The 14,290-nt window shown below is 35.4% G+C and overlaps 1 protein-coding gene across 6 annotated transcripts in view; it reads left to right on the top strand.

The window, feature by feature from the left end:
- The window catches only part of Sp1 (transcription factor Sp8), a 93,615-nt gene that overhangs the window by 55,530 nt on the left and 23,795 nt on the right, over positions 1-14,290 (top strand). For 2 of the 6 annotated variants that reach the window (XM_028321819.1, XM_028321818.1), the window contains exon 2: positions 2,776-2,823. The exons of 1 other annotated variant lie outside the window; for it this stretch is intronic. In XM_028321819.1, coding sequence (XP_028177620.1) covers positions 2,776-2,823 — 48 coding nt within the window. Of the gene's footprint in view, positions 1-2,600; positions 2,622-2,775; positions 2,824-10,093; positions 10,203-14,290 lie in introns of those variants that run through there. 3 more of the 6 variants (XM_028321822.1, XM_028321821.1, XM_028321823.1) reach the window with 3 other exon arrangements.

Below are 14,290 nucleotides of genomic sequence, written 5' to 3'. Positions count from 1 at the left end.
CCGGCTCACAATGGACCGTGTGACGCGGCGTTTCTTCTTTTGAGAACGGTTCTTTCTACGACTGCAATGGTTATGGAACTATAACGCGTTATCGTTTTATAAGATTTTTATAGTTTATAGCTTTTGGTGAATATTTTTTCTAATTATTTACATTGATGAAGATAATTTTGCCATTCAATTAACTTTTTACTAATATGATTTAGTGTTAATTAAAACGGATGTAAGTATTATAAATTCAATAATTTCATTTTTATTTACTTACATGTAGAAAGCAAGTTTATAAAACTGAATTTCACCAACTTTCTCTTTCATCGTTCATATCAATAACTGTCAAACTCTACTTTCTTAAAATAATAAATTATGTGTAAAATACACCTATAGGTATGCAGTAAAAGTCGATGAAGTTTTATTAATTTTAGATTACACAGTCTAAAATCCGTTACTGAATGCATAAAACTAGACGTTACGTTATATAATTACGAAACATTTTTCCTGAAAACTTTGGCAACAATTTATAATTTGGTGTACACAAATCTTCAGTAAAATAAAAAAGTTTAACCGAGCTTTATTTCATCTTTGGCGGAAAACCTTTATCACAATAAATAAAAACTGCTTCTGATTGCAATGCAGTTAAAACCTGAAACTTGTGACCCAATTTTGTGTAATAACTGATTATGTGGCTCGGCGCAGCCAACGCTGTGGTTGACTCAGCCTTTCGTTGTATAACCAAATCGCATTGTACCTACAAATCTAAAGATGAGACAGTAATATGCCGTAATCACTTAAATAATGACAGCAACAGTCGTATTTCGTTTATCTTTATGCCATCTGTACAGACTGTACTATACGTTTCCGCTCGGAGTGCCGACATTGTTGCAAGTCGGCATGTATTGTTGACAACACATTAAGTTAGACTTTTCTGTCGAAAAATAGTACCTATTACCATCACAGAAGAGGCCATAGTATTTAGATTGACGTGTCGATGACTCTACATATGATTATTAAATAATTAGGAGCTTTGCCGATTTGTGTCTCCCATTTGACACGATATAGTGCGATTCATTTTAATTACTTATTGGAATTCATACATATTATTATGTGAATATAACATGGTATTCTGCAGTATAATATGTAGTAGGCTTAATGTATGTCTGCCTTTGTGTTTACATTATTATTTTTAAACCTCTACCTGATGTTTTACTGTGCATTTGCAGGGCGTCACATGTGGTGTACATGAATCCCTATTATAACACCACTATTAGTAATGTGACATGTAATAAACAATTTGAATTTGAATTTTTACAAACAAGAGTTTCTCCGTTGGTGATAAAAAAATCACTCTAAAATAAAAGTCTTGCTATAAGTAAGTATTTTTCATGGTTGTGAAGTTACAAATTATTTTAAAACAGCATTAAACAACAATAAAACATCAGTGAGGATCATGAAAACTATCTAATTTCTTCCGAAAATAGTTATTAGATGTTTGGTTTGATATAAAGGTGTTGATATTACAGTGCATCTGCCCCAGTAGTGATGTTATTTAACCACAGACGGAATATATAATTATGATAATGCAGTCTTGAAACATATTTTCGATTCCCAATAAGCCAGTCATCATAATTAAACGCAATCCTTTTGGCCTCTGTTAGAAAGCTCGAGTGCATTACGAAAGGGCAATTATGGTACATTAGACTTGCTATTAACATTATTGTACTGTCATAGATGTTGCATATGTGTACGTAATTCCAGTGGAATAAATAACAAACACGTGCAAGCTGCTCATTTTGGTGACTTTCGATTTGTGATTTGCAATTGGTTACAACTCACTCTCTCACTCTTGATAGCACTATTTTCATAGATTTATAGAAAAAGAAAGAGGTATTTTTTTCAATATAGAGACAATTATCACTAGCTGATGTTACCATAGTATTGACTACTATGTGTGTATCACAGAGTTTCTTCCGTGGTGGACTTGGCTACATTTTGACAGTACAGTCAGCAGCAAGAGAAATAAAGCAACCTGTAAATCTACTGAAATAGATATTCAACTGTCTTTATAACTGCTAAATGACTGAAACTTGCAACCAAATATGGGCAATTGTATAAAGGAAGTAATAGGTAAAGTGGCGAAGATGTTTCCTTATAATATGTTTGCAAGATCACCAGATTCTATCATCAACTTTATCTCAGACGCATTTGATTCAACAAAAAAACCTTTTAACCCAATAGATCATTCATAAAAACCTCAAAAGTCATGTTCTAATTTTGGTGGCACTGCCATAGGATACTAGCGGGGGCAGGGGGCGAGGTGCACTCTGTGGGTCCCGCAATTACGGGGCCCATAATAACAGGGCTGGCAGCCGCGCGGCGCCGAAACCGACCGGCTTGGATCTCGGCTGTAATTAAAAACGTTCCAAATTAAATTCGCTCGTGTGTACAGACCCGATATGATATTAACTTTTTAGGGACTTTCTAATTAGTTTTTGTTTTTTCGAGCGGTGGGAGAGTTACCAAGGCCGGCGTTAATTTCGCTTCGTCCTTGTGGACGCCGAAAGTCATAGTCAAGGGATAGATGGGCTGTTCTGGCTCATGTGAACTCTTTTTGTGACGTCATCATGAAGGTTCTGTTTTTTGGGAAATCTTTAGCTACGTAGCTAACTTTAGGAATTGTTCCAAAAATGGCTGACTTAATTTAGTTACATTTTATCGTAGTTTGTTATAATTGAAGTTTAAGATTCACTGAAGTACTTCTTAATTATATTTTCTTTGTTTTAGGTTAGTATCGACCCCGTGTCCGCGGATCACAAGGACATGAAGATATTAGTAAGTACTGCTTTTGTTATTATGTATATTTATATATTTGTAACCTTGGTAATAATTATTTAATACTAACGTTACGTTTCTTATATTTTTGTATAGTATGTAGAGTTCATTAAACTAGATTTGTAATATGTATATGATTAATAATTATTTTTTGTATGTTTATTGCTCTATTTAGTGTACTTTTATTTCTTATTTTATATTTTCATCATCTTTCATTAGATAGCAATTTACTGTTCTTTTTCTAACTGGTAGAAATGTCAATATCATTGTCTGTTCTTAAAAAATTAATTACACAAAGTGCAACCTAAAAAACCGTAGCAATTTTCTACCAAATATTAAAAATCAAAAACTAAACCTGCAAATCACCACAACGATATTAAGTACCGATAAGGCATAAAACAATTGTGCAAGCACTAATTTACCAAGAAAATTCTCAGCGTATCGAGGCCTGTACTTCGAACAATGCCCGCGATTTTCCAGCACGAATACAGGAAATTATATCGGAACGAATATGGAATGACAAAATCGGTAATTTATTCGATTCGTCGTCGATTCGATGGACACTGTGAAATGGGCAAATGGGCATTGTGCGAGCGCTGAGAGGCGGTGTAATGCATTCGACACGCGGCTCGGAGCGCGTGCGCAACTCCACGTGACCACCACGACTAAGAAAACCTTTTTAATCGTAGTATTTTCTTATAAACATTGCATTAAAATGTATTTACTGGCTATGTCACACATAAGCAAATGAAATGGCCAAAACAAGTAATTTTCTTTCTACTCCAAAAATGTGGTGGTTGGTTAAAAAAGTCAGTTAAAAATCCTTATTAAGTGAAGAGGTTTATTCTTCTTTTGTGCTGTATTTAAACATTTATTTTAATTTAAAAATCTGTATTCTTCTTGTGGCGGTTTATTGACCAGGGTAACCTTGACATGCAAAAAAATAAGCCAGCTCGAATAACACCCAAATAATGGCAAAAGAGCTGTCTAATGTTAACTAAGCAAAACTCAAAAATACTTATTTTATGATTACCAAAGAGTTTTCAAAATACCTATGAAGTACCTACCTGAATATTTTAGTAGGTACTTAAAATTATTTGTAGAAAATCCACTCAAAAATATTTTACTAAAACAATGCTGAAACATTCAGACTGACTTCGAGGTTTCTTAGAGCACTAAAATGTAAAAAAGGCCTAAAATGTAAAAAAGGCTTAAATAAAAATATATAAAATACAACCGTATATTTCTATATGTAGAGATGTTAACGCTACAACGCTCCCTGTAGCCCCAGCCTTACTTGTTGAAATAAAGAAATCTGCTTCACAAGTGTCAGACCGCAGACTTGCGTCACTCAAACACTATTATTTGTTGCATACTTTACTAAAATTGTTTTAACGCCGCCCATAATAGCGATGACAATTACCCGTAATTAAAATGTAATTAACTTATTTGTAGCCATCTGAAGTGTCAAGCTGTCTGCTGTCGTAAGGCTTTACAACTCGGTGGAATTAATTTTACAAGTAAAATATACGACCTTTGCACCGGCCAGTAATTAATATTAATTATTTAGACTTCATTGCGAACCTATTAAATAAATGATTATTTTATCGTCAAGTGGATGGAAGGATTTACCACTACAAACTACTGAGTTACCTGTTATCATATTAATAACTTTATAATGCTTATTAACATTAATATAAATTATCATATTAATTAATAATATTGTAAGAACTGCACACAACACATTTTCATTCTGGTCGAGAAAAAAATAATGAATTGTAAGCAATTCACGCATAATTTTATAAGCATATTTTTTTAGTCAAATCAAAATTTTAAAGCTACTATTATACAGACTTCCTTTTAATAAAGTTTTAATAAAATACGAGTACTTAGCTTTATTTATTACTAAACAAACGTTTAATGAACAAAAAGACCCGTTAAACGTTGTTGACTTAGTCCATTTTTGGTGCTTTCAAATGGGTTATCTTTACCTATTTGAAAATGAAAAAAAACTATTTTCATGGCAACTTCCGGTTATAACTTGATTGATTTATTTGTTGTTCTGTAAGTCTTTGTCTATAAAATTAATAAATTAAGTTCCTACTAAGTTTCTTAATTATTTACTGAAAGGTCAAAATATTAATCTCTAATAATTCCCCAACAAAATGCTTCTGTTCTATTGCTGCGCCTATTGCCTATTGAGTGTAGACGAGCCCTAATTGTATCAGGCTCACGTACTATCTGATCTAACCACGATTGTGTGGAAATGTATTTGTTTTTAATACAATCGCCGATTGGCTCGTCCGGGCAATTGAAAGGCGATGGTGAATAAAGGCACAATGAGCATTGAAGCGAGCGGCGCCGCGGGCAGCGCATAGCGGAGCGCGTGTGGCCCACGAGCTTATGTTGATATTATACGAAATATTTTGATAGCTATTATATTCAAATGTATATTATACAACTTTTCATATTGGACTTTAATCCTTCTTCTCCTCATTAAGTACAGTCAATCTGGGTATTTTGCTTATCAGTATGGCATTTGGCTCAAATACAATTGCGAATTTATTACATTTTCGCTTTGATTTTTTTATATTTCAAACAAGCTTTGTGAAGAACGGTCAAAGATACGACGCTTATTTGAAATAAATAAAATGAAAGTGAAAAAACTACCTTTTGCAATTATATTTTGAGCTTATGATGGCCAAAGTTACTCAGATTGACTGTATCTGAATGAAAATTGTGTCATAGAAAAGCTATTAAGTTCAATTAGTGTTGCTACTAATTAATGAGTGCAGGAAGTTTCAATAGTACTTCTCCCTATATTACTTTTACGATCATAGTTAAATACGTCCTGCATTAGAGGGCTGCGCTTACCCAACGCTGGTAATTATTTAGAAGTAACCTTTCCACCGCACAGGTATATTTCACACTTTCACCAGTGATCAAAGGAACAATCCTCGTAATAAATCAATACATTTTCCATTGCGCAACATTCTTACAAAATTCAAACAGCATTTGTAGAGCTACGCGAAAGAATGCCACTTTGGAGCTAGTGTACCTAGTGAAGCTGAATAATGGCTGGTAAAAAGAAGCATTGCCAAATTTTAAGAAAAAGAAAGAAGATGCCGTTCTGGAATGGTGGAGCCTACTGAAAAAAACCCGTTCAACTGGATATTTCTTCTGAAAAAGGGGACAAGACTTTTGGTAGCTTAAAATACTTTTTGAACCAAAAAGTACAAAATTATAAAATCACTCGATTTTAGAAAATAAAGCTGAATAAGGCCTTCTTATGCAAACGTTGGTACATACTTTAGTGCACTATCCGGTGTCTAGTAATTAAAATCTTTAGTTTAATAGTTGTCTTTAAATTCACATAAAATTTTAATGCCATTTAAATGTATTTAAATATATTCAACATAAATCTTTCTACGTGTAACTTGAAATCCATAGCCTGCACATACCTATAGTACAAATACAAGAGGGTACGAATAGTTATAGAGAGTGGCCCTCTCCATTGGGAGGGAAAGGTGAAAGTTGCGTAAGCTCCCCAAACCCTCTGGGACTGCCCTTATCCAGCTATTTGTATACCTACTTAGTATAAGTACGAGTATGTCCGTATCATCAACCTATCGTTAGGTACCTAGTCGGATTCGTTCATAGTTACAGTAGTGTCACTTTATCCATTGTGATTTTGCGTTCTTGCAAAGTTAAAAGTATTTATTTGATCTCGAATAATATTTAAAATATTTAGTTCTACTCGTACATTTAACGTTTGACTTGTGCTTACTCTCTTAGTTTAAACTGTGTAATGGTTAGGTACCTACATAATATTATTTGGCTTGCCTATGAAGTCCAGTGATCTAGAGTAGGGCTCTCTCACGTCGGAGGTATAGGAGTTTGATTCCCTCGGAGTTTTTCCAGCCCAGATGAGACCTTGCATAATGGGTTCGCTGTTAAAAATTTTGTGCAACCAGTATCTAACTGTAAAGAGTGTACTAGTAGGCAGACTAATAAAATAAAATATGAAAAAATAAAAGAAGATCAACTTTTATTTTTTCATATTTTAGGGCTAGGTAAGTCTACGCATACGGTCCGACCGTGACAATGACTCATGCAAAGTGTACGTTAGCCTTTGAATCAGTGTATAAAAAACTACAAACGTACTCTAATATCCATGTTGCATGAATTACCATGGTTTAAGCATTGTTACAATGGCTCACTCAGACACGGAAACTTGCGTCCAACTAATCCATCGTCCAACTAACAATAGGTATTTATTAGCTGTGGTATTGAGATATCCATAACATGTTCTGCAAAAGGTATAATTTACACCTCACCATAATACATATTACGTAATTCCATAACCATTGTTTACCTCGCAACTGGTGCTGTAACGATGATAGGTTGTCATTTCACTAACTAACTCACATCAATTAGAAAGTTTCGTCAAGAAAGTTGGCGGCGATTGTGAAGTTCGAAGCTTAGGCGTAGAGGCCGTAGCTGTGCAGTAGTTAGGTACTTTGACACGTGGTGTTATAGTTACCTACTGAAAAAGTTTAGAATAGGTACATAGTAAAAGCGGCTGAAATATTACAAAGTATGATTAAACATACAATTTGAAGCGACAGTTTAGGAAGGAAACTATGAAATATGTAGAGCAAATAAAGTGTTAATATTTACACACTTGGCTTTCCATTTTCCTGATAGTCATCAACTATTAAAGTGTAATTATCGCTGTTAATCCTATTAACTAAAAGTAGGGTAATTTGATAAAATATTGGACCTATATAACTCTACCTGTGTAGTGTTGTAGAACTAAGTACCTACTTCCGACTTTGATTCTATCAAATGAAACAAAAAAATAGTGTCTACAGTCATCATCAAAATGACTTCTATTTGTTTCAGCCAAAATTAAATAACGACGACTGCTAGACAAAGGCCTCCCCAAATGACTTCTTTATCTTTCAAAATCTTTGTAACCTATAATTCGCTTTGCAACTATAAGTTTAACCCTACCTCTCTATAAACGGTGTCTACATCAAATCAACGGCCGTAACCCTCGAAAGCGATTGGGATCAATAAGACCCGTCTACGGATCGGATGGACCGTTCTTCTCCGGTGATCCGGGCCGGCGTCGGTCACTTCCGTTCATTTCCGGCGGTCGCGCCCGGCGTCGTTATCAAACTACCTACGTAACTCCTCTCGGATGTAGGTAGGTACCTAGTGAAGCTTTATGTACAGTTTAATTGAAACGCTCAGTCACTTATCTTCCGAAAATGCTATGAGTTTCTGTTATCTTTTATGTAAAAGATTGTCTGACAAAGTCCATCCCAACTATCCCAACTTCCCAACTAATATTATAAATGCGAAAGTAACTCTGTCTGTCTGTCTGTCTGTCTGTCTGTCTGTCTGTCTGTCTGTCTGTCTGTTACGCTTTCCCGCTTAAACCTCGCAACCGATTTTGATGAAATTTGGCATAGATATAGTTTGAGTCCCGGGAAAGAACATAGGATAGTTTTTATCCCGGTTTTTGAAACAGGGACGCGCGCGATAAAGTTTTTCTGTGACAGACAAAAATCCACGCGGGCGAAGCCGCGGGCGGAAAGCTAGTTTGAAATAAACATAATCTTAACGTGTTAAAAAATCTATTTCTTCGCACTTTTTAACACCTTACAAGAAACGACTCGTAATATATTGTAGGACTTTTCAACTTTAATTACTACTACTGCATAGTTACTTCATTGTATACCAAATGCCGTTTCTCATCTAAAATTTGAAATGTAGAGCTCTTAAAAACACGGAAAAATGTAACATTCATCCCATCGCGCTTTCATTCCCCCTGCAACGCCTATCTATCATCCAATGAAAAGCTGTCTCTCATGAAATTCGTTCATAATTCGATTCCTTCTGGCGCCCGCCCCCGCGCAAGTAATTCCACATCCCAGCGTGTGTTTCGCGGCCAAATTAAAATGTTTATTGCGTTAAGCGGAGTTCGGCGGGATTTTCAGATTTTTATTTCGTTATTCACCACGCCCACTCGCCCCCGGCCTTGCTACGTTTCACTATTTTACGATGCCACCCCTAATGTCGCTATAATGCCTCCACTGTCATTTCCGTTGCCACAACACCAGTCACCACCTTAAGTCGGGACAGCAAGAAACAATATCCAGTGACATCGGAGAAACACATTTCATCCGTGTTATGCGTGTCATAAAACTATTAGCCGCTTAAGCTATTCTTAAAGCGACGTCTCTCTGTTTAGCCACGAAGGGTGCGGAAGGGCGCCAACGTTTTTTCACCCACCTTTAATACCTTTATGGTGTTTTTATGTTCCATTACGAATTATTTGGTCGTGTTTATAATGTTTTTTGTGGCGGGCTTATATTTCATTATGTTTAACACCTTGTTTCCAAGCTGGCGTTAGTTCGAGACGGTTGGAAAATCGATTTTGTTGTCAACGAAATTGCTTTTTAATATTCTGTGATAACCTCTATGCGACTTTGTATTCCCATGTTCATTCTTTTTATCTTTGAGGTGACATTTTTTATACTGTAACATAATTAGACACTACTATTTATTACAGTATAAAAAATCTCAACTTTTTCAAGGTTAGAATAATAGGAAAGTTTTGAGCTAAAACTTCCAAGTTTTATTTTGGTGTGGGTTTACCACTATAGTATTTATTATTTGCTTTTTCTTATTCCCCTAATCTTTTTTACTTGTAAGTAAAATGTGTGACAAAACTTACCAAATTACAAAAACTTATTTGAAATAAACACCTAGTAATAAATAAGTACCTAGGCTACCAAACATATTTTAGTAAAAAAGCCAAAATTAGTGTCATAAATAATAATTGTTCATGTCATAATGATTATAATTATTGTCATAGCAGATAAGTAGCTACTATATTTTACTTAAAAGAAACTATATTTTACTTAAAAGAAAAAAAAACATGAAATAGGTAGAGTCATTAAAAGAACCTTGAGAAGACACTTTTCCAAATACAACATTCTATCCATATTAGATAACTGCGTCAATTCGGTTACGTCAAGAGTCAAGACCCCTGAAAAGCGGCGGCCAAGTGCGCCGACTAAGCAACAATTGGAAACAAAAAAGTTTATGCAAATCCGGCCAAAATAAAATGGAGGCCGGTGCGCGTGCGATCGATACAGCGACCTTGGGGGCGGGGCGAGCGTGGGCGGGGCGCGGTAAGAGGCCGGGATTGGCTGGCGCCGCCCACCCCCCACTAGAGTCCGTTACTCGGCGTAGTCCGCTTAGTGCGGTAGTGCAATGTGACGGGCGAGTGCCGTGCCCGATGTGTTGTGTGGACAATGATCACTGATATGTACGCGCCGCTGCCGGCGCCCAACAAACCTATTGTGAGTGTTTTGCGCTTTTCTACTGTTTTGTTTAATGATAGTGAACCAATTTGGACAATTTGTGCCGTTGTAACGCTCCAAAACTTGGATTTTGTTCCAAAATAACTTTGAATTCAATTTTTAATCTTCATAAAAAGCTAAGGCTGGGTTCTTTATTTATAATAGTGATAACTATTTGCAATTATAAATAATGTGCGTTTTCCATTCAAGCATTTGGTCGGTTTTTGCGTGATATGTTTTGACAGGTCAGCTGTTATCAAACACTTTACCATTGGGTATCCGTGATAGTACTATCACACTATCAATGATAGTATTACACTAAATAGTGCATTGATTTTATTGTAATTAAAGTGACTAATAGCCAAGTGTTTTTCTGAATACCAAAGCAAAGAAATATTTTTAAAAATGTTAAAATAAAATCCGTGAAAAAATAATAACAACAAACAGCTGATGTAGAGATGCTTCTGTCAACGCTTTGTTATTATAAAAATATGTACCTAGTAAATCAATTTTAGTTTAGAATATAAATCGTAACAATTTGATAGCCCTAATTACACTGCGTTTTATGGGTTAATAGAATCAAATTATAGTTCAGTATTACTGTCAAATACCTACTTGTAAATTACTCGCGGCAAATTTGGCCTGGCAGACATATTTTCGGCACTTAAACGCCCACAAATCTATTATTATGGTGCTGTTATAATGTTGTTTGGTACCAATAAATTTATTTAATGAGTTTTAAGACTCAATAATTTGTTTATTGACTTTCATTGTTTTATGCTAGATGTTATCATCCGTTTTTTGTTTCGCTTTTAAAAAAACATACAGAATTTCTTAGCTCTAACATATCTAACCCACTGGGCTGGAACCGACTATACATATCTTGGAAAAAATAGTATTTTTTTTACAGGAGACCATATTCCTGAAAACAAAACAAGCCGTCTTATCTTTAAGTACCTAGATATTGGTAAAATCATAATATTACATGGGCCTTCCATCAAATAAACTGCAAATTTCTTCACCCATTAAAGCACCCCAACCCTTTAAACTAGCTGTATAAATTTCCAAAACCAACAAAACACTTCAAAGACTTGACTTCGTAAACATAATAAGGGCACTCCATCACAACGCGACGTGGGGTCCAATTGTCTCGCACACCCTCACAATACTGTCGCAAATCCGGAGATCCGGACAAATTAAATATCCGATCATCCGATCTATCCGTATCCGATCGACGAATATAGATTTTACGACGCATTGAATTGAAAGAACAATAAGGTATTGTTCAGCTCGATCGAACAATCTTTTTCTAACGCACATAACATTATTTGGTAATTTCAACGCTGAACAATAGATCGGGTACCAACATACATCTTATTACCGATCATCGATGATATTGATCTGTAATTTGGAATTTAAATAAGTTATTGAAACCTTATAGGCATTGTCTGGTGATGGAGCTCTACATTTTGGCGCAATCGCCCTTAATAACATTAGACCTTTTATCTTAAAATACGTTTCTATGTTTATTGTATCAGGGCAGACCGGAATCAAATAAAAAAAAATTGCTGTTTTTTTTTGCATGGCGGCCTAAGTCTTACCACACCGAATTACACGACAGAAGCCATTATAGGAAAATTTGTTTTTTGAAATAACTCTACCGAATCCGCATAAAATAAAAATAAACCGATCATCTCGAGATCTAACCTAAGTTGACATTACTACAAACTTCTCAGAAAACTTATAAAAAATACTACAACACAATATCCAGTTATAGAGCAGGCCGTCAATCCCATCGCACTTGGTCCATACATCGGGCCCATTATGCGTGTCTAATAGATTTTTTCGACGCTGGCCCATTCACCGGCGCAGCGTGAGCCCGTCAATGGCCATTGTGGCAGAACGAGCAAACTTTTATTTGTAATGTCCCTAAATGGCTGTTGTAGGGATTAAGGTGATGCTTTGTCATCGCCTCAGTCCATCAGGGATGTGCGATCTATGATCGATCGGTTCTTGGATCGATGTAATAGTGAAAATGTCACATGGGAATATTCGGGAAATTCCCAGTGGTACCTACATGTTTTCGAATTATCTAATGAGGACAATATGGGTTACACCCACTTTTGATTGATTTTGCAGTCGAAATAAATGACACATTTCACCGTAGTAAAAGGATTGTGAAAAGCTATTTTAACCTCATTAATCATTACAAAGTAATAACAATGAATTTCAGTGTGATAAATCCGATAAAACTTATTTTGAAATAGGGATGTGCCATCCCTAACTTGCAAACTTGCCTTGAAAATGGCATTACCCCGACACAATGTGTCCTCAAGATCTGTCATTTTTGATAGCTTTTTTTCGGATTCCAGCTTTTCATGGGGGATTAAACACTTTACTTTGGGATCAAGACCACTTACGAACTCTCAAGCATTTTAGATAGGTACGTTTATTTGAAGGATTATTGTCCTACTCTGTTGGGTCTTTAAAAAATATTTTAACAAGCTTAACGTTGTAAACCACAGATAAAATCGAGCCGACAAAACGTTGGCAGTTGACACCCTATAAATAATCTAATTGTGTCTTCTAATTAACTAATGCCGTCAAAATATTCTAATTAAAATATTTGTCACATGAAACAATTAGAGAAAAAATAAACATCGCCCTCCATAATTCTTTTTTATCGCGCCCAGTGTGTGCTTAACCCGTTCATTGACAAAAGGTATTTAAATGAAGCTGTCGAGGAAATGATATTTACTGCGCGGGCGCACCGGATTCCTGTCAACCATTAAACACTCTTCACGTGTACTGGTACGGTTTTAGAAACATGTCTTTGTGTTTGATAGATGTGACTTGGCGATTGTCAGTAGAATCATTTACTGGTTTTGCACAGCAGCCAGCTTAAGATTGAAAATTGTAAATTGAAGATTAAAAAGGTCGCACTTTTTTATGCTGTATAAGGAATTTGGGAAAACATGCTTTTCCTTGTGTCACTTCCTGATCAGTTGTTTACATTGTTTTAATTGGCAAATAAAGCTTGGCTTTTTATGGCATAAACGATTCCCGGTTCTAATAAAAACTAAGGAAAAAGGACTGTTTTGTTTAGGTCTACGAACTATTAGTGGTTGTACTAATGAATAACTATCAAACTATTTTCAGAGCTTCATTAAAGTGTTAAGATTTGATATAGATAAGTGCTTGACTGTACCGTTATTTCTGCCTCCGTCAGTCACCAAAGACAAAAACAAAGCTCTGCGGCGCGTTTGACCAAAAAAATGTTAATGACGCGCAAATCTGTCAGTGCACGTGTTGAGCACGATTTATTTTGGACGTCTAATTGTTTTGTGCCATTATTTATTTCTGTCTGATTTGTGAATTGTTGCCACAATTAGTCGCCTCGTTCGCATTGTGAACGCAAGTGCGATACTGAGTGTACCTACTTTGTTTGGTTAGGTATGGAAATAACTTGGCCATGATGTTTTTTATTTTGAAGACAATTCTACGACCATTATTGTAATGGATAATGGATAGTGGAATATTTATCGTTGGTTATCAGCAAGATTAGGTACTTTAGATTATATTAAAAAATATTTAAGGAAAAAAAAAATGGGAAGCAATCGGGTAAGCTAAATTATTTTATTCTTTTTAATCCAATCATAATCAACTCATTTTGATAACAATGATTGTTTTGCTAAATAATAAAACAACCTTATTAATTCCTAACTATTCTACTTGTATCCATTATAGTATTTTTGTGGTCATCGTTGATTGAAAATGTATCTTGAAGTAGTAACATTTCATTGCTCCTTTTCTGCCCACATAGTATGTATGCTTGGAAATGCGAAATAGCTGATACGTAGAATATGGTAATTATTCGGTCGAGTACCCTAGTGTGGTTTATTAAAAGCCCTGGCCACCACACGTCGCAAAAACGGCCAACAACTACCAAAGCCACCGAGTTTCCTGTCGCCACCGCAAATGACCTTTATACAGCTCACTGCTGGTTACTGATGTTAATTTTCACCGTTATGTTACCAATAATTATTAGATACAACAGTTTTGTGATAATAATGTCCGATGTTTGTGGG

Source organism: Ostrinia furnacalis, unplaced genomic scaffold, assembly GCF_004193835.3.
Source record: "Ostrinia furnacalis isolate ACB-3 unplaced genomic scaffold, ASM419383v2 OfSCF7582, whole genome shotgun sequence".
Taxonomy (NCBI): Eukaryota; Metazoa; Arthropoda; class Insecta; order Lepidoptera; family Crambidae; genus Ostrinia; species Ostrinia furnacalis.
The sequence above is the reverse complement of the archived record's forward strand: the minus strand, read 5'-3'. Positions and strand labels throughout refer to the sequence as shown.